The sequence below is a fragment of the Oncorhynchus tshawytscha genome, linkage group LG03 (genome assembly GCF_018296145.1).
Source record: "Oncorhynchus tshawytscha isolate Ot180627B linkage group LG03, Otsh_v2.0, whole genome shotgun sequence".
Taxonomy (NCBI): domain Eukaryota; kingdom Metazoa; phylum Chordata; class Actinopteri; order Salmoniformes; family Salmonidae; genus Oncorhynchus; species Oncorhynchus tshawytscha.
The window spans coordinates 73120700-73143900 of record NC_056431.1 but is presented as its reverse complement, the minus strand read 5'-3'; the positions used below and the strand labels follow the sequence as shown (position 1 = coordinate 73143900).

The following is a 23201-nucleotide window of genomic DNA, read 5'->3' as shown; positions in this document are numbered from 1 at the left end:
TAACAGTTTGAACCCAATGCATGACGCAATACTTGGGCGTGTCATCATGCAGTTCCATGGTTAGGTGCAAGCGAATTGAGGCTGTTCTGAGGGCAAACGTTGGGAGTGCAACTCAATATTAGGAAGACGTTCCAAATGTTTTGGGCTGTCATATCATTGCTGTTGTCCATCAATGTTACCTGAAGTACTTACCTCTGCTGCAGATTTTAGTACACTGAGGGGTTTTTCTTACTCCTCGAGATTCTCTTGACAAACTATTTCTATACCTCTCAGGCTGGTTCACCTCAGGGTGGTTCTCAGGGTGGTTCTCCTCAGGGTGATTCTCCTCAGGGTGGTTCTCCTCAGGGTGGTTCACCTCAGGGTGGTTCTCCTCAGGGTGATTCTCCTCAGGGTGTTTCTCCTCGGGGTGGTTCTTCTCAGGGTGGATTCTCCTCAGGGTGGTTCTCCTCAGGGTGGTTCTCCTCAGGGTGGTTCTCCTCAGGGTGATTTCTCCTCAGGGTGGTTCTTCTCAAGGTTGTTCTCCTCATGGTGGTTTCTTCTCAGGGTGATTCTCCTCAGAAGGGTTTCTTCTCAGGGTGATTCTCCTTAGGGTGATTTCTTCTCAGGGTTTTTTTTTCTCAGGGTGGTTTCTCCTCAGGGTGATTCTACTCAGGGTGGGTCATTCTCAGGGTGGTTCTCCTCAGGGTGGTGCAGAGGTAGAGGAACATTGATTCAGCTGGCCTTAAATTCAGGTATGCTAGTGCTACTACATCAACAAATGTCCTTGTACCATACATACATTGGAGACTTGTTTAAAGTAACTGCCCACTGTTTCAAGATTTCTATGGAATATGACCTATAATTACTTACAGTACAATATGAGTGAAATAGTTTTCCTTAAAAAAAATAAGGTAAGGTAAGCTGCTAAAATGCAGCTTTTCTGTGTTGGAAAGGTGTGGGTGTATACTCATTAAAAATATTCACGCAAGTAGACTACCTGATTGGCCAGCTTATCCTCCTCAGGGAGATGACATCGTGTTCTATGAGAAAATAGCAAGCATTTTTTAAACGGTCTGTTTGAAATACAACTTTAAGCTGGGGGATTTAAGTGTTTTTTTCTCCAAATTGATGCTTTTGCCACAAATACGAGTATAGGAGGAGTCAACAACATTATTTGGAGTTAACAGAATATGAACTTTTTAAAGTGAGATTTTCATTTAGCAGTTACTCTAATGCTTGAGCAGCATAGAAGCAGCATAGGCTTGGCTGATTTGCTGTGTAATGAGGTACACTGGCTGAGGTCGACACCTTGAATAAACTAAACCACTTCATATGGTCTGATTTAATTTATGTGCTGTTAAAGATAATTAGTTGGTGTTAAAGATAATTAGTTGGTGTTAAATATAATTAGTTGCTGTTAAAGATAATTAGTTGGTGTTAAAAAGAAAGGTGACTGTGGTAAGAGTCATGATTGCATAATGAGTATGATAATATCAAGTTAACTAGAGTGGGGTCTCGACCGCTATTGTAAATAGTCACGGATCGTTTTGGTGTGTTTGTGGGGTTGCAGCCTTTTCTGACAGTTGATTAAAGCAAGATAAATCATGTCGGTCCTTGAACCACACCTTGGAGAGATAATTATGATCCTCAGGCAGAATAAAGCTTGATAGCTTAAGAGGCACCATTTGTCAAAAAATAATTACATTCTGTGTTCCGCTGTAGCATGTGTGTATACAAATTTAATACAATACACAAGTACAGTAGCTCATATTCACTTGAAAGCTCAGCTTTTTTTGCACATAAACCGACGATAAAATTACAAATACATTTGTAAAAAACGGCTTGATTTTTCAGCAACCTCAAATGGTTTTATGAAAAGGGACCTGGTTTACCAGAGCAGAGTCGAATTTAAACGTTTATAAGACACTTCACGTTGTATTTCACTTAAATTATAAATCCAAGCGGATGTTTTTCATACACTACAGTAAGTGAGGACAAAAGCATATCACTTAACAAAAGCAGACAGGACTTAATACCTTAACAGCAGCAATTCGTTCAACAGCCTCACAAAATTGGAGCTTGAATTGTGTAAAACACGGACATCTAAATTGAACAGTATAGCATGAAAACACATAATAGCATGAAAGCAATGATTTTCTTCCCCTTCTTGCTCACAGCAGTCAGAACCATGGACATACATGTTTTTCTTTACTTTTAACAACAAACCACAGAATAAAAAAAAGACAGAGCTAATGTCTGATGGTTTTTGGTTATACAGTACAATGTCTGGAACCTTCCTGGGTGAACATAAATTACCCTTCCGTCATTCATCTGTGACCGCATCACACGGCACCCAGATGAGGCCCAGACCCTGACCTTTCAGTCCCCAGAGTCCCGCTGGTTTGGACTGACACACTCCATCCCCACACACTCCTGGCTGATGATCCCAGATCTGATCTCAGAGCTGTGGATAAGGCTGTTTGACAGGGACTTGGGCGTGAGGCCGCAAGCCATATATGACGGCTCCTCCAATTCCGTATGGGGCGGTGAACATTGGCCGTCTGGGGGTCCATAGGCACTGCTGTCTGAGCCCCCCTCCCCGTCCCTCCCCACCTCCTCCCTAGGCCCTTTGGTGTGGGAGTCCAGGGGTGTGTTCCCTTTGGTGGGGCTGCTGGACCCAGAAGAGCACTCCTGCAGCAGGGGACTGCGGGCACGCTGAGACTTGAAGTAGGGTTTGATGTTGGCCACTAGGATGGTGCTGTCCCGCTGCTCCTTGCCGAACGTGCTGAGGGTTTTTCTGGCTGCGCTGCGGTTGAGGCTGCCATAAATCTCTGTCTCAGCCGTGGCCTCCATTCCCACTGGGATGAAAAGGTCGGTGCGATTATCGCCGCTGTCTGCTTGGCCTCCTACACGTAGCTTTGGCATCCAGCATCTGTCAGAATGGCCCAGCGCACGACATTCATCTGTGCAGTGAACAGATCTGCCTTGTCCTATGGAAAGAGTTAAAAAGTTGCTATTAAATGACAACCACTTTACAAAGGGATGGGTGCATTTGAGGTATTATCAAATATTGAAGTTAAATAATAAAATGTAATTCAGAGCTCAATCTCAGCACTAGAGACCCATATGTCCTCCCAAACCTACTCAAATAAAAACTATAGAAGAATGAATAAATCATTTCTAGGGAATTAGTACAACCACTCAAATTTCCAGTCTGTCAGGACTACGATCAAGAGAAAATGTGAATTCAAAATGCATATTAAATCAAAAGAAACTGTTCGATTTGGCAAAACTGCAACATGGATCCCACACATTACAATCCCTGTGCTTTTGAAGGCATATCCAGCAAGGCAGACTAACAACAGATTACAGTCAATCTAGCTAGCACATACAATTCTGAGAACCATCCCAGCTAGCGCATCACGTTCTGAGAACCATATGTTTCTTAGAGTTTGGTGAGAGCGTGGTTGTCCTATGGTTATTTAGCAAACAACCTTCCCACAACTTTCTGGGAATGTTGCAGGATAGTTGCTTGGCTTTGCTTGGCTTTCCATATTTCAGCATAATGTTTCCTACAGGTGTCCTCATTGTTTTATCTAAAGCCATGTTCTCAAATAGTTCAGAGAACGTTAAGAAACAACTTTCTTCTACAGGAATTTCAGTACTTCAACATAACGTTTCCTTCAGGTTTCCTCATGGTTATCATGGTTATTTAAAAACATATACATTCCATTCTCAGCATCAACAAAACTCTCTAACCTCTATCTTGTAAAGTGTGTTCAGGTTAATTGGCATCGCCCACTAATTGGCCACACCGGATCTTAATGAGTGTTTTTTTCTTTGAAATGAGGTCTGTTTGAATAGACTAAAATGAACAGCTTTGTAAGCTTAAAAAAACATGTCATCCTAGCTCCATCCATTCAGTGGACTAATTCCATGGACAGAGAACACAAGATTATAGGTTTGAATCTCATACATGTTTTTGGATGATTAATGCCTAAGGAAATGAATTTCCATCTGCGCTTGGAGCTCAAAAGAGTTAACCCAAAATAATCTAGCATTGTTATTAAAATTCTTCATTCTGTGAATGTCTTAAGAAAGTTATAAATATAACCTTCAAAATGGCCTCCTGAGTGGTGCAGCGGTCTACAGCCTTGGGTTTGATCCCAGGCTGTGTCACAGCTGACCGTGACCAGGACGCCCATGGGGCGACATACAATTGGCCCAGCATTATCCGGGTTAGGGGAGGGTTTGGCTGGGGGGGATTTCCTTGGCTCATTGTGCTCTAGTGACTCCTTGTGGCAGGCCGGAGGCAGCAAGCTGACTTTGGTTGTCAGTTGGGTGGTGTTTCCTCCAACACATTAGTGTGGCTGGCTTCTGAGTACAGCGAGCATTGTATTAAGAAACAGTGCGGCTTGGCATGTCATGTTTCGGGGGACGCATGACTCTCAACCTTCGCCTCTCCCAAGTCCGTTGGGGAGTTGCAGTGATGAGACAAGATCGTAACTACCAATTGGATATCACGAAAAAGGAGGGGTAAAACCTCAAACCTCAAAACAACCAATATTTCTGATCTCAAGAGTATTAATAAAACTTTCAACAGACCAGAGTAAAACATTCTCAGAACCTCCCTGCAACCTAAAATAAACGTTCCCAGAAGAGGTGAAGTTTTCACTTCCTTTCGCAGAATGTTTTTAAAAAATGTACAGTTTTACTGATCAGGAAATGTATGGCTTTGTTACCAGAACCAATAGGAAACTACAAACTTCTAAGGTACCAAATATGCTGCCTGGGAAGTGCAATTGTTTTTGTCTGCTTTTCATCTCCAGTCAGAGGAAAAACCACACCAGTTTTACATATATATACATACAGTGCATTCGGAAAGTATTCAGACCCCTGGACTTTTTTCACATTTTGTAACGTTATAGCCTTATGTTAAAATGAATGAAATAAATAAACATCCTCATCAATCTACACACAATACCCCATAATGACAAAGAAAAAACAGGTTTTTAGAAATGTTGGCAAATTTATAAAATAAAAAAAACAGAAATACCCTATTTATATAAGTATTCAGAACCTTTGTTATGAGACTCAAAATTGAGCTCAGGTGCATCCTGTTTCTATGAAATCATCCTTGAGATGTTTCTACAACTTGATTGGAGTCCATCTGTGGTCTATTGAACTGATTGGACGTGATTTGGAAAAGCACACACCTGTTATATAAGGTCCCCCAGTTGACAGTGCATGTCAGAGCAAAAACCAAGCCATGAGGTCGAAGGAATTGTCCGTAGACCTACAAGACAGGATTGTGTCGAGGCACAGATCTGGGGAAGGGTACCAAAACGTTTCCGCAGCATTGAAGGTCCCCAAGAACACAGTGGCCTCCATCATTCTTAAATGGAAGAAGTTTGGAACCACCAAGACTCTTCCTAGAGCTGGCTGCCCGGCCAAACTGAGCAAATGGGGAAGAAGGGTCAGGGAGGTGACCAAGAACCTGATGGTCACTCTGACAGAGCTCTAGAGACCCTCTGTGGAGATGGGAGAACCTTCCAGAAGGACATCCATCTCTGCAGCACTCCATCAATCAGGCCTTTATGGTAGAGTGACCAGACGAAAGCCAGCGGCAGGGACTGGGAGACTAGTCAGGATCGAGGAAAAGATGAATGGAGCAAAGTACAGAGAGATCCTAGATGAAAACCTGCTCCAGAGTGCTCAGGACCTCAGACTTGGGCGAAGGTTCACCTTCCAACAGGACAACGACCCTAAGCACACATACAAGACAACGCAGGAATGGCTTCAGGCCAAGTCTCTGAATGTCCTTGAGTGGCCCAGCCAGAGCCCGGACTTGAATCCAATCGTACATCTCTGGAGAGACCTGAAAAAAAAACCTGTCAGAGCTTGAGAGAATCTGCAGAGAAGAATGGGAGAAACTCCCCAAATACAAGTGCCAAGCTTGTAGTGTCATACCCATAAAGACTTGAGGCTGTAAAGCTTCAACAAAGTACTGAGTAAAGGGTCTGAATACTTCATACATTATATTATTTCATACATTTTTTAATAAGGCTGTAACGTAACAAAATGTGGAAAAAGTCAAGGGGTCTGAATAGCTTCCGAAGGTACTGTATAACAACCACAACATAGGCAGTACGACCAGGAAAGAGACTCATTTAAATGTCGTTTTAAAGGTAGCTATCCCCACTGTAAAGAAACTAGCCTTTGACAATGATGTAGAGAGAGAGGTCTGTGTATTGAAAAGGTTCATGGAAGCATTTGCACAGTTGATATTTTGGACTACAGTTTTTATGACTGTGGTGACTAAAAATCCAGTGTTACATTGCCTTCTCACTATGTGCGTTGAATTCAAATGAGTTCAGACAATTAAGAATTGATATATGGGTTGAGCACCTGTTGAGAGAGGTGCCAACAAGGCATTTTATGTTTATTTTGCAATGCATATGGAAAGTGGTTAAATATAGGAAACTATCATACCTTGACTCGCAGAGATAGTTTATTTTCACAGCTTACAGGCGAAGACTCTCACTTTGCCCGAAACAAGAGCTCTTTGTTATCAAAGTTAGTGTGTTTGTGTCAAACGAGTTGCACACCCTTTGCCAAGATACACCTTTCAGTGGTGGATGGTATGCAGATTTGCCATGTCTCACACAACACAGACCAATCACACGTTAGGAACTTCCCTTTTTACATACAGATGTAGGATCTTAATTTGACCAGTTTCTCACAGCAGGAAAATAATCCTGCAGTAACAGGAAATGTTCATTATTATGTGGATTATAGTTAATGGACATTTTTTTTTAATGGGTTGATCCATTTTTCAGTTAGTGCAAGTTAAGTCTGAAATTGTGGAAATTCAAAACTTTAGAAGCATTTTTATAACTCAAATACACGTTAGCATTTCCTGTGACGCAGGATTTATTTTAGCGACAACAGAGTGGTCAAATTAAGAGAGAACAGCTGTACTGTAACTATTCCTAAAGACAATGTGGGGGATCTTACAAAACATAGCCAGAGTAGACATCTGGCTGTGTTTTGCCATGTACCTGCCCGAGTCAGGATAATTAAAATCTCTGAAAGCACCATAGAGTTCCAAGACTAATCATCTTTAATGGGTCTACAATTGCAGGCATGTGCCTTGTGGATGCTTGTTAAAAGCCAGAGACACAGAGAAGCCATTTAAAGGGATCACAAGGGTGGTGGTATTACGTCTAAGCTGAAGGGGGGGGGGGGAATGTTTTTCAAAGACAAAGAACCTGCCTGGTCGTGGTAAATAGAAAAAGCCTAGCAACAGAGACGCCCGGTACACACGCAGCTAGAGGCTCCTGGAGACAGGACATACTTCGAAGGGAGGACAGCTATTGGTGCATTCATCGCCTGTATCAAAGCCGAGAGGAGTCTACGATAAAGGTGAAAATACACAACAACAAAAAAGCAATATTCAATCCAATCTGTTGTTAGGGCTTGTGGTGACTTTGTACTAAGTTGAAACTATTATTCCAGGCCATATGATCCTCCTGTCCAGGTAAAGGACACATCAACCTACACCTCACTACGAGGGCAATTTGGGCCTACAGAGCAAATACAGCATACCAGAAAACAATTGGCCCAGAGGAGAAAACTGTCTGCAAACTGCAGGTCAATTCAATATAAAACTGACCAACAGTAACCCTTCAGTGTAACAATTAGTTTAGCTTTAAAACAACATACTGTACAACCAAAGACACAACTCTGAGTACATCAGAAATAAATCTATAACACAAGCTATTCATATTAAATGCATTGTACCTGTTCTTTGCAATTATCTTATCTCACTAAATACAGGTCTATAAATTAATTGACATTACAGTCAAGTAAGCATCTGTACTGTGTGTCAATTCCGTTTCTGAACATATGAAACATCTCTTTCAATATCGTTCCATTTGATTGGTCTTTGGACAGGGTCTGGAGAATAACATTCAGAAATATGTGCTCCAGAAAGGTAGGATTGAATTTACACATCCCACAGAGAGACTGGCCCTGCCGTTTCCCCTGACACACACACACACACACACACACACACACACACACACACACACACACACACACACACACACACACACACACACACACACACACACACACACACACACACATCCCCTGGCAACCATTTCTGTCCTCCTGGGCATACCACAAACACACAGCTCATAGCAATGGAGTGGAAAGTAGCCCACCTGATGACCTTAGTACTGTCCAAATGATGACCACAGTACTGTCCAGGGACCTGATGACCTCAGTACTGTCCACCTGATGACAACAGTACTGTCCAGGGACATGATGACAACAGTACTGTACACCTGATGACAACAGTACTGTCCACATGATGACAACAGTACTGTCTACCTGATTACAACAGTACTGTCCAGGGACCTGATGACATCAGTACTGTCCACCTGATGACCAAAGAACTGTCCTGGGACCTGATGACCACAGTACTGTCCACATGATGACCACAGTACTGTCCACATGATGACAACAGTACTGTCCAGGGACCTGAAGACAACAGTACTGTCCAGGGACCTGATGACCACAGTACTGTCCACCTGATGACCACAGTACTGTCCACCTGATGACAACAGTACTGTCCAGGGACCAGATGACCACAGTAGTGTCCACATGATGACAACAGTACTGTCAACCTGATGACAACAGTACTGTCCACCTGATGACCACAGTACTGTCCACCTGATGACAACAGTACTGTCCAGGGACCTGATGACAACAGTACTGTCCAGGGACCTGATGACCACAGTACTGTCCACCTGATGACCACAGTACTGTCCACCTGATGACCACAGTACTGTCCAGGGACCTGATGACCACAGTACTGTCCACCTGATGACCACAGTACTGTCCAAATGATGACAACAGTACTGTTCACCTAATGACAACAGAACTGTTCAGGGCCCTGATGACAACAGTACTGTCAACCTGATGACAACAGTTCTGTCAACCTGATGACATCAGTACTGTTCACCTAATGACAACAGAACTGTTCAGGGCCCTGATGACAACAGTACTGTCAACCTGATGACAACAGTACTGTCCACATTATGACCCCAGTACTGTCCACATGATGACCACAGTACTGTCCACCTGATGACCACACTACTGTCCAGAGACCTGATGACAACAGTACTGTCCAGGGACCTGATGACCACAGTACTGTCCACCTGATGACCACAGTACTGTCCACCTGAAGACCACAGTACTGTCCAGGAAAGTGATGACCACAGTACTGTCCAGGGAAGTGATGACCACAGTACTGTCTAGGGAAGTGAAGACCACAGTACTGTCCAGGGAAGTGATGACCACAGTACTGTCCAGGGAAGTGATGATCACAGTACTGTCCACCTTCTGACCAAAGTACTGTCCAGGGACCTGATGACCACAGCACTGTCCACCTGATGACCACAGTACTGTCCACCTGATGACCACAGTACTGTCCTGGGACCTGATGACAACAGTACTGTCCGGGGACCTGATGACCACAGTACTGTCCACCTGATGACCACAGTACTGTCCACCTGATGACAACAGTACTGTCCGGGGACCTGATGACAACAGTATTGACCAGGGACCTGATGACAACATTACTGTCCAGGGACCTGATGACCACAGTAGTGTCCACCTGATGACCAAAGAACTGTCCTGGGACCTGACAATGACAGTACTGTCCACCTGACGACAACAGTGCTGTCCAGGGATCTGATAACCACAGTAGTGTCCACCTGTTGACCACAGTACTGTCCATGGACCTGATGACAACAGTACTGTCCACATGATGACCACAGTACTGTCCAGGGACCTGATGACCAAAGTACTGTCCTGGGACCTGATGACCACAGTACTGTCCAGGGACCTAATGACAACAGTACTGTCCTACTGATGACCACAGTACTGTCCTGGGACCTGATGACAACAGTACTGTCCACCTGATGACCAAAGAACTGTCCTGGGACCAGATGACCACAGTACTGTCCAGGGACCTGATGACCTCAGTACTGTCCACCTGATGACAACAGTACTGTCCAGGGACCTAATGACATCAGTACTGTCCACCTGATGACCAAAGAACTGTCCTGGGACCTGATGACCACAGTACTGTCCACATGATGACCACAGTACTGTCCACCTGATGACCACAGTACTGTCCAGGGACCTGATGACAACAGTACTGTCCAGGGACCTGATGACAACAGTACTGTCCAGGGACCTGATGACCACAGTACTGTCTACATGATGACAACTGTACTGTCCACCTGATGACCACAGTACTGTCCAGGGAAGTGATGACCACAGTACTGTCCAGGGAAGTGAAGAGCTCAGTACTGTCCAGGGAAGTGATGACCACAGTACTGTCCACCTGAAGACCACAGTACTGTCCAGGGAAGTGATGACCACAGTACTGTCCAGGGAAGTGATGACCACAGTACTGTCCACCTTCTGACCAAAGTACTGTCCAGGGACCTGATGACAACAGTACTGTCCACCTGCTGACCACAGTACTGTCCAGGTACCTGATGACCACAGTACTGTCCAGGGACCTGATGACCACAGTGCTGTCCACCTGATGACCACAGTACTGTCCACCTGATGACCACAGTACTGTCCACCTGATCACCACAGTACTGTCCACCTGATGACAACAGTACTGTCAACCTGATGACAACAGTACTGTCCAGGGACCTGATGACCACAGTACTGTCCACCTGATGACAACAGTACTGTCCACCTGATGACAACAGTACTGTCCACCTGATGACCACAGTACTGTCCACCTGATGACCACAGTACTGTCCACCTGATGACAACAGTACTGTCCAGGGACCTGATGACCACAGTACTGTCCAACTGATGACAACAGTACTGTCCAGGGACCTGATGACCTCAGTACTGTCCACCTGATGACAACAGTACTGTCCAGGGACCTAATGACATCAGTACTGTCCACCTGATGACCAAAGAACTGTCCTGGGACCTGATGACCACAGTACTGTCCACATGATGACCACAGTACTGTCCACATGATGACCACAGTACTGTCCACCTGATGACCACAGTACTGTCCAGGGACCTGATGACAACAGTACTGTCCAGGGACCTGATGACCACAGTACTGTCCACCTGAAGACCACAGTACTGTCCAGGGAACTGATGACCACAGTACTGTCCAGGGAAGTGATGACCACAGTACTGTCCAGGGAAGTGACTGACCTCAGTACTGTCCAGGGAAGTGATGACCACAGTACTGTCCACCTGATGACCACAGTACTGTCCACCTGATGACCACAGTACTGTCCAGGGAAGTGATGACCACAGTACTGTCCAGGGACCTGATGGCCACAGTACTGTCCACCTGATGACCAAAGTACTGTCCAGGGACCTGATGACAACAGTACTGTCCACCTGATGACAACAGTACTGTCCAGGGACCAGATGACCACAGTACTGTCCTCCTGATGACAACAGTACTGTCCACCTGATGACCACAGTACTGTCAACCTGATGACCACAGTACTGTCCACCTGATGACAACAGTACTGTCCACCTGATGACAACAGTACTGTCCACCTGATGACCACAGTACTGTCCACCTGATGACAACAGTACTGTCCACCTGATGACAACAGTACTGTCCACCTAATGACCACAGTACTGTCCAGGGACCTGATGACCACAGTACTGTCCAGGGACCTGATGACCACAGTACTGTCCACCTGATGACAACAGTACTGTCCACCTGATGACCACAGTACTGTCCAGGGACCTGATGACCACAGTACTGTCCAGGGACCTGATGACCACAGTACTGTCCACCTGATGACCACAGTACTGTCCACCTGATGACAACAGTACTGTCCACCTGATGACCACAGTACTGTCCACCTGATGACCACAGTACTGTCCACCTGACGGACCTGATGACCACAGTACTGTCCACCTGTTGACCACAGTACTGTCCAGGGACGTGATGACCACAGTACTGTCCAGGGACCTGATGACCACAGTACTGTCCAGGGACCTGATGACCTCAGTACTGTCCAGGGACCTGATGACCACAGTGCTGTCCACCTGATGACCACAGTACTGTCCACCTGATGACCACAGTACTGTCCACCTGATGACCTCAGTACTGCCCACCTGATGACCACAGTACTGTCCTGGAACCTGATGACCACAGTACTGTCCAGGGACCTGATAACAACAGTTTTTTAAATTGATTTATTTAACCTTTATTTAACCAGGAAGGGCTCATTGAGATTAAAATCTCTTTTTCAAGAGCGCCCTGGCCAAGATAGGCAGCACCTATCTTAGCACTCATTCCAAAAAAATGACAGACAGACAACATGAAAAACTACAAGTAATCTAGTAAAAACCATTGAATTCACAAGAGTATAAAACAGCAAATTAAAAACATTGACAGGTCAGGGAATCAGCCTCAAAATCCTTCATCAGTGATTTAAAATGTTGCTTGTAAAACAATTCTGGCAATATTCTTTAGAGCCTAATTAATACAGTCCCATTTTTGACACTTTCTCACCAGGACCTATTATATCTCCCGTGCACATGGTTCAAGAGTGAGAGTAGATATGGATGGTCTATTTTAATACATCCATTGAATTTACACCATCACAAAGAAATCCATTATTCATTTGTTTTTAGGCAGGTCCTGGAAGTAATACAGTATATATGTACAGTATATATGGAAATAAACTATTTTTTTAGACCTTTATTTAACTAGGCAAGCCAGTTCAGAACAAATTCTTATTTTCAATGACGGCCTAGGAACAGTGGGTTAACTGCCTGTTCAAGGGCAGAATGACAGATTTGTACCTTGTCAGCTCAGGGATTTGAACTTGCAACCTACTAGTCCAACACTCTAACCACTAGGCTACCCTGCCGCCCCAATGTACAGTTGAAGTTGGTAGTTTACATACACCTTAGCCAAGTACATTTAAACTCTGTTTTTCACAATTCCTGACATTTAATCCTAGTAAATTAATCCTGTTTTAGGTCAGTTAGGATCAACACATCATTTTAAAATGTCAGAATAATAGTGGAGAGAATGATTTATTTCAGCTTTCACTTCTTTCATCACATTCCCAGTGGGTCAGAGGTTTACATACACTCAATTAGTATTTGGTAGCATTGCCTTTAAATTGTTTAACTTGGGTCAAACGTTTTGTGTAGCCTTCCACAAGCTTCCCACAATAAGTTGGGTGAATTTTGGCCCGTTCCTCCTGATAGAGCTGTGGTAACTGAGTCAGGTTTGAAGGCCTCCTTGCTCGCACACGCCTTTTCAGTTCTGCCCACAAATGTTCTATAGGATTGAGGTCAGGTCTTTGTGATGGCCACTCCAATAACTTGACTTTCTTGTCCTTAAGACATTTTTCCACAACTTTGGAAGTACTGTATGCTTGGGTTCATTGTCCATTTGGAAGACCCATTTGCGACCAAGCTTTAACTTCCTGACTGATGTCTTGAGATGTTGCTTCAATATATCCACATAATTTTCCTCCCTCATGATTCCATCTATTTTGTGAAGTGCACCAGTCCCTCCTGAGCAAAGTACCCCGACAACATGATGCTGCCACCCCAGTCTGGCTTTTTTATGTCGGTTTTGGAGCAGTGGCTTCTCCTTGCTGAGCGGCCTTTCAGGTTATATATAGGACTTGTTTTACTGTGGATATAGATACTTTTGTACCTGTTTCCTCCAGCATCTTCACAAGGTCCTTTGCTGTTGTTCTGGGATTGATTTGCACTTTTCGCACCAAAGTACGTTAATCTCTAGGAGACAGAACACGTCTCCTTCCTGAGCGGTATGACGGCTGCGTGGTCCCATGGTGTTCATACTTGCGTACTATTGTTTGTACAGATGAAAGTGGTACCTTCAGGCGTTTGGAAATTGCTCCCAAGGATGAACCAGACTTGTGGAGATCTACAATTGTTTTTCTGAGGTCTTGGCTGATTTATTCAGATTTTTTCATGATGTCAAGCAAAGAGACACTGAGTTTGAAGGTAGGCCTTGAAATACATCCACAGGTAGACCTCAAATTGACTCAAATTATGTCAATTAGCCTATCAGAAGCTTCTAAAGCCATGACATAATTTTCTGGAATTTTCCAAACTGTTTAAAGACACAGTCAACTTAGAGTATGTAAACTTCTGACCCACTGGAATTGTGATACAGTGAATTATAAGTGAAATAATCTGTCTGTAAACAATTGTTGGAAAAATGACTTGTGTCATGCACAAAGTAGATGTCCTAACCAACTTGCCAAAACTATAGTTTGTTAACAAGAAATTGTGGAGTGGTTGAAAAACAAATTTTAATCACTCCAACCTATGTGTATGTAAACGTCCGACTTCAACTGTATACTAAAGTATTTGGACACCACTTCAAATTAGTGGATTTGGCAATTTCAGCCACCCCCTTTGCTGACGTGTATAAAATTGAGCACACAGCCATGCAATCTCCATAGACAAGCATTGGCATTAGAATGGCCTTACTGAAGAGCTCAGTGACTTTCAAAGTGGCACTGTCATAGGATGCCACCTTTCCGACAAATCAGTTTGTCAAATTTCTGCCCTGATAGAGCTGTCCCGGTCAACTGTAAGTGCTGTGGAAACATCAAGGAGCAACATAGGCTCAGGTGCGAAGTGGTAGGCCACACAAACTCACAGAACAGGACCCCAGAGTGCTGAAGCGTGTAAGCGCATAAAAATCATCTGTCCTCGATTGCAACAATGACTACCGTGTTCCAAACTACCTCTTGAAGCAATGTCAGCACAATAATTGTTTGCTGGGGGCTTCATGAAATGTGTTTCCATTGCCGAGCAGCCGTACACAAACCTAAGATCACCATGTGCAATGCCAAGCGTCGGCTGGAGTGCTGAAAAGCTTGCCACCATTGGACTCTAAAGCAGTGGAAACACATTCTCTGGAGTGATGAATCACGCTTCACCATCTGGCAATCCAACGGATGAATCTGGGTTTGGCTGTAAAGTTTGGTGGAGGAGGAATAATGGTCTGGGGCTGTTTTTCATGGTTTGGGCCCCTTATTTCCAGAAAAGATCCATCTTAACGGTACTGCATACAATGTCATTCTAGACTATTCTGTGCTTCCAACCTTGTGGCAACATTTTAGGGAAGGCCCTTTCCTGTTTCAGCATGACAATGCCCCTGTGCACAAAGTGAAGTCCATACAGAAAGGGTGCAGCACTCCACCAATCAGGCCTTTATGGTAGAGTGGCCAGACGGAAGCCACTCCTCAGTAAAAAAGCACTTGACATCCCACTTGGAGTTTGCCAAAAGGCAAGGGATCTGAATACTTATATAAATGATATGAAATACGAAAGTTTTTATGTTAAATTTGAAACAATTTCTAAAAACCTGTTTTTTGCTTTGTTTATTGTGTGTAGATTGATGAGGGGAAAATAAGAATCAAGGGGTCGGAATATTTAACGAATACACTGTACATGTAAAAAATATATGTATATATAGTTTACTGATCATTCTTATAACTCTCAGATAAAAGACAAACACACTTCAGAACAAACTTCATTTTGAGACTATCTGTTGCTCCATGTAGGGAATATTTTATTTGATGCCCTTCTATTGGCTTATAGCAGTAATGCCAAATGCAATGTCCCCCCCCCCACTTGTTAAAGACGCTAAAACAATAACAAAGTGTACTCCCCATCACTGTTTGGGGAGGGGCTGGAGAAATGTAACCACTCTCCAATTCAAAAGACTGAGCTATGGATGCAAGAACTGACCATCCATAATATCAGAAGTATAGTTCTAAACATGTATTGAGGCTATACAGTGTGTTTACATTTTCTTTGTTTACAAACATTGGAGTAAAACAATCTTATATTTTGGGTTCTGTTGGGGAAGGAATGTTGAACTACTGGGCTTCCTGAGTGGCGCAGCAGTCTAAGGCACTGATGGGACAAGACTGTAACTACCAATTGCACATTATGAAATTGGGGAGAAAAATGGGTGAAATAAAATAGAGAAATGAATGTACTTCTGGTGTACCAAAATGCAATGTTGGTGTGATCAAGTCGTAATAATGACTAGGTTGGTTATACATTTAATTTATAACAAAAAGTAGGCAAAATGTTGACGGGATGCTAAAGTTGGCAGGATGCTAATGTTGGTGAGATGCTAAACTTGGCACGATGCTAAACTTGGCACGATGCTAAACTTGGCGAGATGCTAAAGTTGACGAGATGCTAAAGTTGACAGAAAAACATCTTGGTTTGAAAGGTGTATATGGGAGATGTGCCTCATTGTATCGCACAGAAAAAGAGCTACATAAACCAATCAGAATCTGACAAGTGGTGAAAAGCACTTGACTGGCGGAAAGTGTTTCAAACTCATCAAAGCTTGTACGCATTGAGAACATCAACAAGACTTTTGACATAACTGGCACGAATTAGTCCTATTTATCATTCCCTATCGTACATACATCTTTACCATTCTAACAGTCCATTAAAGGCACCTGAGAAAGAAAGTATTCTGTCAGCAGTCACCAAACGCTACATGTCTGTTTGTACTGAAAGTGTCTGTCATGCTCTTTTGTCCCTGTCTTGTGATGCAAGCAAGGCTTGCGGAAAGTTCATAATCAAATAATGAAATGTTCAAATGAGACAGCCATAGAGGTACACTTTACAAAGCTGGCAGAGGGTGTTTGAATATCATTTCCTTCAGTCAATGGACCCTTTTATCCCCTTAACTATCATCTATTTTCCACTATGGCGCCTTCATGTCATCTTGGCAGTGTAGTTCAACATTTCTGCACCAGCACTGAGCTACAATACGAAGCTGTCTCACAGAGCTAAGATTTCATTACTGCTGCAAAGAATTCATACTGCTACTATCTCTTTTAAGTATTATGATTTCAGTAATCTCTTTGAGGTGTACACTGTGTAATCATCATTTACTTTAGCTTTACACTGAGGGCGGTTCTGTAGGATTATAGGGATAGACAGACTGTCAACACACGTGTTTGTAGTGCATGTTGGCTTGGTGCAGGGGGTCTGATACAAGGGTCTGTTAAGCATCTTCACGATGTCAGAGAGAGAGAGAGAGCTTCCACTCACCCTGGTCAAGAGGCTGGCCATTAACTGCTGTGGCTTTCATCTTGAGGGCCCCCCTGGCAGACGTGTTGCAGGCGCAGCCTTTATTAGTATCCAGGTCACTATCAGCCTGGTCACTATCACCATGGCCACTGTCTCGGAGGCTCGCTCGCTCTGCATCCTTAAAAGTTGAGCTGCTGCAGGATGGGGAGAGAAACATGAAATAAATAAAAAATAACTCACCGGTGGTAGTGTCTGTCTATCTCTCTTGTGATCGCCTCTGCGCCCTATTTTGACATGCTTTTATAGCCTGATGCCTTGATATTGACTATGATGCAAAATAAGGCGGTTAGGTCGTTATCATATAGCGACCTTACCTTTGAGCAAATGGTTGCCTGTTGGCCACGTTATTCGGCTCCGAAGGAAAATTATCCGTCTGAAAATAAAATCAGAGAGAAATTATTAGTTTATTGTGCTCCAGACATTTTTAAAATATTTTTTAATGTGTGCAACATGAGATATTCAAAGGATATGCCCATAGCTGTGGCTTGGCCTACATTCAGATCTGTACATTTGAATCATTTAGGAATATATGAAACATGGTAATACAACATGTTCCAAAAGTGGCACCCTGAAAAGAACAAATCTCCTTCATGTCCATACTATACGTGCCTGTTTGGCGAGGCTGAGCAGTAATGTAGCAGCCACTGTCATCTGCATCCACGTTTCTACTTACCATGAGAATTATTGTGTTTGTGTTGATCACACCCACATGCCATAGCAACGTGCCCTAGCAACAGACCTTGTCATCAGTGTTATCATCTCGGAGACTGTCCTAGATATTTACATCATTAACAACTGAAAAACACTGCTGTGCTAAATACAATTACATGCATTCCCTGTCAATTGAATATGCTGGCTTGCATAAAGCAACCCTGTCATTTTGTACAAGGTAGAGCTGGACCCTGGTAAAGGCCTTATCGTGCCAACATAGGATTTGGATTTGTGGAACTGGTCCATGTTTGTGGAGGGCAAGAAACGGGATTGTAAGGTTATGCTGTATGCATCTAGCTGTCTGGCACATCATATTTTACTAATGTGATCAGACAAGCTGTTGTCCAATCCCACATTTCGGGCAGGGTTTTGTTTTCACAGACAGATCTGGCAGTGGCAGCACAGCAGCGCAGTCCAAGACCCACACGGTTTGCATATCTAACAGAAATGGGTTTCTGATTATTCAGACCACCTGTAAGGTGCTGGTAGAAGCGAATCATAATGGGCCAATTTCAAAATGGTTAGGATCTCTGTGGAGGAGAAGTAGATTGCAAACAGTCTATTCAAGCACGCTAACAACCGGTGCCAACATATATTTTAATATATTTCTTCAATATGGCGTATTATCCTGTATTGGCTGCATTTTTTGACTCCTTCAATTGGCAATATTGTAGGGCGCCAGGCAGGGAATAAAAATGATAAGAAGGATATGTGATTGCATGGTGCCTGAGAGTATTGATTTGAAGAATTACCTCTCTTGTGGCAGATTAGAATCCATGAATGGAGAATAAAAGGCTGACAATAGATTCTGTTTCTTACCTGAATCACTGACATTCTATCCATAGGAGTCTCTGTGGTAAGCCCCGCAAAGCTTGAGTGACAGCCAGCCCGAGGTACCGTCAGGCTGTTGAAAGTGGTTTTCAGATACATGACCTCTGACCTGGGCAGCGTGAGAGGCAGGGGGCTGGTCGCCTGGTAGTCGAAACAGATAGGTGAGGTGATGAGAGACGGGCTGCTCACCACGTTCATCCTGCTCACAGAGTCCCTCTCCTCCACCTCGCTCTGCACCAGCATGATGTCGCTCTTGTTGATCCTCTTCTTCTTGCCGTTTCCAACCGGGGGATTGGAGTTGGAGTACTCGGCCATACGGCAGTTATAATTCCCAGCCTCCTTATCTTGATGCTTGGACTTAACGGCGATGGTAGTCATGACAGCCAGGAGCATGAGGGAGATGATGCAGAGGGTGATGATGAGGGGCAGGGACATGTCCCAGTGCTGCTGCTCCCCACTGGCGCTGGGCTCCCCTGCTGCCATGGCTCCTGTGTTGGCCTTAATGATCAGCTTAGCCACGGCAGACAGTGGGGGCTTGCCGTGGTCGGTTACCTTCACTACCAGCTCCACAGCTGGGGCCACGTCCTCCCATACAGCATGGGCAGTCCTCACCTCGCCGGCCACAGGGTCCATCTCAAACAGGTGCTCCTCGTTACCCTCCCAGATCTCGTAGGTCAGACGACCGCTCTCCCCGTGGTCCTGATCGACCGCTCTCACCGTGGTCACTATGTACCCCAGACCTACATTTCTAGGGACCATGATTTCCACAGTGTCATTTATCAGGAGGGGTAATACAATAACTGGTAGATTGTCATTGACGTCAAGCACACTGACTCTGACTGTGGCACTGCCCTCCATATGAGGAGACCCTGCGTCTTTAGCTTGAACTTTGAACTCAAAGAACTTAGTTTGTTCGTAGTTGAAAGACCTTGAGGCGTAAATGGCTCCGTTAGTAGGATTGACAGACACGTAGGTGTAAACTGACACGTCTCCGATGTGCGACGGTAAAATGGAGTAAGACACAGTTCCATTCTGACCTATATCTGGATCATGAGCCAGAACTGAGCCTAAGTACTCCCCTGGGATGTTGTTCTCAGGCACCTGGAGCACATAGATGGTCTTGGTGAAACGCGGTGCATTATCATTCTCATCTAAGATTTTCACTGTAAATGATTTGGTGTAATTCAACGAAGGTATTCCGTTGTCTCTGGCCACTATGGTCACATTATATTCGTCTTTCAGTTCCCTGTCTAGAGGTCTGTCTGTGAGCAGAGTGTAAAAATTATCATTGTTTTCCTGCAGCCTGAATGGTACATTGCCAAGCACCCTGCACTGGAGCTGGCCATTCCTCCCAGAATCCTTATCAGTGACTCTCACCAGGGCGATGACAGATTCTGGAGGCGCTGCCTCACTGATAGCTCCCTGGCGGACGGAGACAAAACTTATAACGGGCCAGTTATCATTCTTGTCAAGCACTTTGACTGAAATCTTACAATGGCCAGGTATGGGGTTAGGCCCCAGGTCCATGGCCTGCACGTCAAATTCAATGGTTGGATTATCCTCATAGTCAATTTCTCCCTGAATCTTAATGACACCTGTTTTGGGATCAATAGAAAACAACTCTTGGACTCTATCAGATGCATATCCACTGAAAGAATAGACTACCTGTCCATTGCTGCCCTCATCTTGATCAGTTGCATTCACATCTATCAGCATTCTCCCAGGCGGTGAGTTTTCAGGAAGCTCCAGCATGTAGCCGGGTTTGTCAAATACTGGGCTATTATCGTTTGAATCAGTAACTCTCACATTGATTTGCATGGACCCTGATCTTGGATACTCCCCTCCATCAATGGCTGTCAAAAGGAGGGTGTGATGAGACTGATCTTCCCTATCTAGAGGGCGCTGAACCACCAATTCAGGATATATGGTTCCATCACCTCTCAATTTCAAGTCCAAAGAAAATGTATTGTAATCATCTCTGGTGACCTGATAAGTCTTTATTCCGTTTTGCCCAGAATCTGAGTCGTGTGCAATTGTTAAAGGGAACCGTGTCCCAGCAGCTGCGTTCTCTGAAATATCAATATTGATGTGATCTGAGGGGAAACTGGGGGAGTTGTCGTTTATATCCACTACATCAATCTTGATCATGCATATTTCCTTGTCGTTGGCAAACACTTCCATAGAGAGCTGACACTTAGGGTTGCGTTTGCACAATGTCTCCCTGTCAATCCGCTGTTTGGTAAAAAGCAGCCCACTCTCCGAATCCACATCAATGAGATGTGGAGCAGAATTCTCCAGAACTCGAAAGTTCGATTTGGTTCCTTTCTCCACTGGTCCAAATCCGGCATCCTTAGCAATGTTTCCGATAACAGTTCCAGGTCCCTGCTCCTCCGGAACAGAATAATTTAGATTTTTCAGTGTCCGGGCTTTAGCCCAGAAGAGAAGGAAACATATGACAGGAAGACGCATATCCCTTTACTGTGTAGGATGCGCGTGCTTAAAAAATGTCCCTTTTAACTTCCAACCTGTTGATTTGTCCAGGTGCCACACACTACGACTAAAATCACACGAGACAGGTAGTTTTGTATCCAAGACGACAGAGGATATTTAATCGATTTATGAGCCAGCCTTTCCCCTCTTTTACGCGGTTATTCTAACCTCCTTCACATGCCATATACAGATATAATTAACTATTTCTGTAAACAGAAATGAACGCCCAAAGACATATCACGCATTAGCCTAACGCAATACACAATTGAACATGTGGCAGACGTGATTCACTTGTGCGATGAATAAAATATATTTAGTGATTTTAAAGCGTTCATGATTTCCCTTGTTGCTACAAGGTTACATCCGTTTGTTCAACACTCTATGCTGAAGGTTAGGCAGTACAAATGCGCAAAGCCCATGCGGCATCTACACCTAGTTTACAGAAAAATACGGAGATATTAATTCATTTAACTACACATTTTCCAGCGTAGCAGGCTACCATCTACAGTACACAGTATACTTTTTTTTTCTGTGAGAGCTAGGCTACACACTGTTGCATACTGGTTATGAACATGTAGGCTACATGAACTAACCCATAAAGTATCCCTATAGCAGATGCACCAATAAATACGCTTTTTCGGGACCACGTTTTACATCCTTTCATTCACGAACATCTGGAGAGCGATAAGGACTTTTGCCCGATAATTGTCCTATAATCAGTCCATTAATCCGGTAATCCAGTCCAGTTGGACCTTGTGCTCTTGCATCCTGCATTGATTCGGGGGTAAGAGAATCAACACTGCCTCTTTAGAGGTTACACAAATCCAAAAAATAAGGTGCACAACGTTGTAGATTTTCCGATATGCTCAAAATTGTGTTTTTCTTCTTCTTCCTGTTTTCAATTCTCCAGTCACGTCAACAGTTGAAAACAGCTCGTCTTGGCATTGAGATCTGGTTACCACAAGATTCCTCAATACGCCCTACACCGACTCCAGTTTATATCTTGGTGCATATAACATGTTTCTGATCGTCTTCCAGCCAATGAGTGAAACAGTGACAGATCCTGCCTTGGGGGTTTTCTCCAATAGGTCTGGCAAGTTCGCATTGAAGGAGGGCTGTTCCGCTGGTACGTGACTCACTTACTGATGTGAGCGCACTGAGCAGAGAGCTGGAGATGAAAACGTGCTTGTGGATGTTGTTCCGAATACATCTGGATGTGCAGTAGAGATAGTGTGTGTGGATCATAGAAAAATGTCGGAATAGGGATAAATATAAAAAGACAGATAAAACCTGTGAGGGTTTGGGTAGAGTGGTGACCCAGTGCTTAACTTGGACTGAAATTTGGGGTGCAAATTGTTATATTTAGATGCAGGAGCTCCACAATACTTTTATACTAATATTCTAGAAGAGGAACCAACCTGGTCTCAGAGCATTTCTTATTATTCTCCATTTAGTATGATATGTTACGTTTGGTATGTATTAATTTGTGGATGTCCATCATCCATTTCGTATGATATGTTACAAATTACAATTTGTACGATATGTTAGGAATTACAATTCGTATGATATGTTAGGAATTACAATTCGTATGATATGTTAGGAATTTGCTAAATGTATGATATGTTGCGAATTCCAATTTGTTGTTGCTAATGTTACCTAGGCTAGGGGTTAGGGTTAGCGGAAAGTTTAGCTAAAAAGGTTAAGGTTGGGGTTAGGAGAAGGGTTAGATAACATGCTAAGTAATTGCTGCAAAGTAGCTAAAAAGTAGTAAGTATTTGAAAATGAGCTAATTAGCTAATATTCTAAAGTTGTCCGTGATGAGATTCAAACACGCAAATTTTGGGTTGGTAGACGTTTGCGTTATACACCCCCACCCCAACCAACCAATCACAATCTTTTCATTTTTGCCTCAAGAAACCTTCTGTAACCATACCAAACGTAACATGACATATCATACTAAATTGAGTGTCCCAGATTTACTT

At 43.8% G+C, this 23201-nt stretch overlaps 1 protein-coding gene across 1 annotated transcript; it reads right to left on the bottom strand.

The window, feature by feature from the left end:
* Nucleotides 1–1698: 1698 nt before the first annotated feature.
* LOC112243046 (protocadherin-17-like) lies at nt 1699–22370 on the bottom strand. The gene is made up of 4 exons (XM_024410890.2): nt 18718–22370; nt 17502–17560; nt 17149–17321; nt 1699–2969 (listed from the first exon to the last, which is right to left on the bottom strand). The coding sequence occupies exons 1-4, from the start codon at nt 21196–21198 to the stop codon at nt 2359–2361; spliced, it is 3324 nt and encodes a 1107-aa protein (XP_024266658.1). The 5' UTR covers nt 21199–22370; the 3' UTR covers nt 1699–2358.
* Between the last annotated feature and the right edge of the window lie 831 nt (nt 22371–23201).

Bases quoted from the DNA above. Each gene is read 5' to 3' on its own strand.
- LOC112243046 (XM_024410890.2), bottom strand. From the start codon at position 21,198: ATGCGTCTTCCTGTCATATGTTTCCTTCTCTTCTGGGCTAAAGCCCGG. The intron at 17,322-17,501 runs GTAAGGTCGCTA...CCCATCCTGCAG, and splicing joins AGGCAACCATTTGCTCAAAG to CAGCTCAACTTTTAAGGATG. The intron at 2,970-17,148 runs GTGAGTGGAAGC...CTCTTTCCATAG, and splicing joins TGGCCAGCCTCTTGACCAGG to GACAAGGCAGATCTGTTCAC.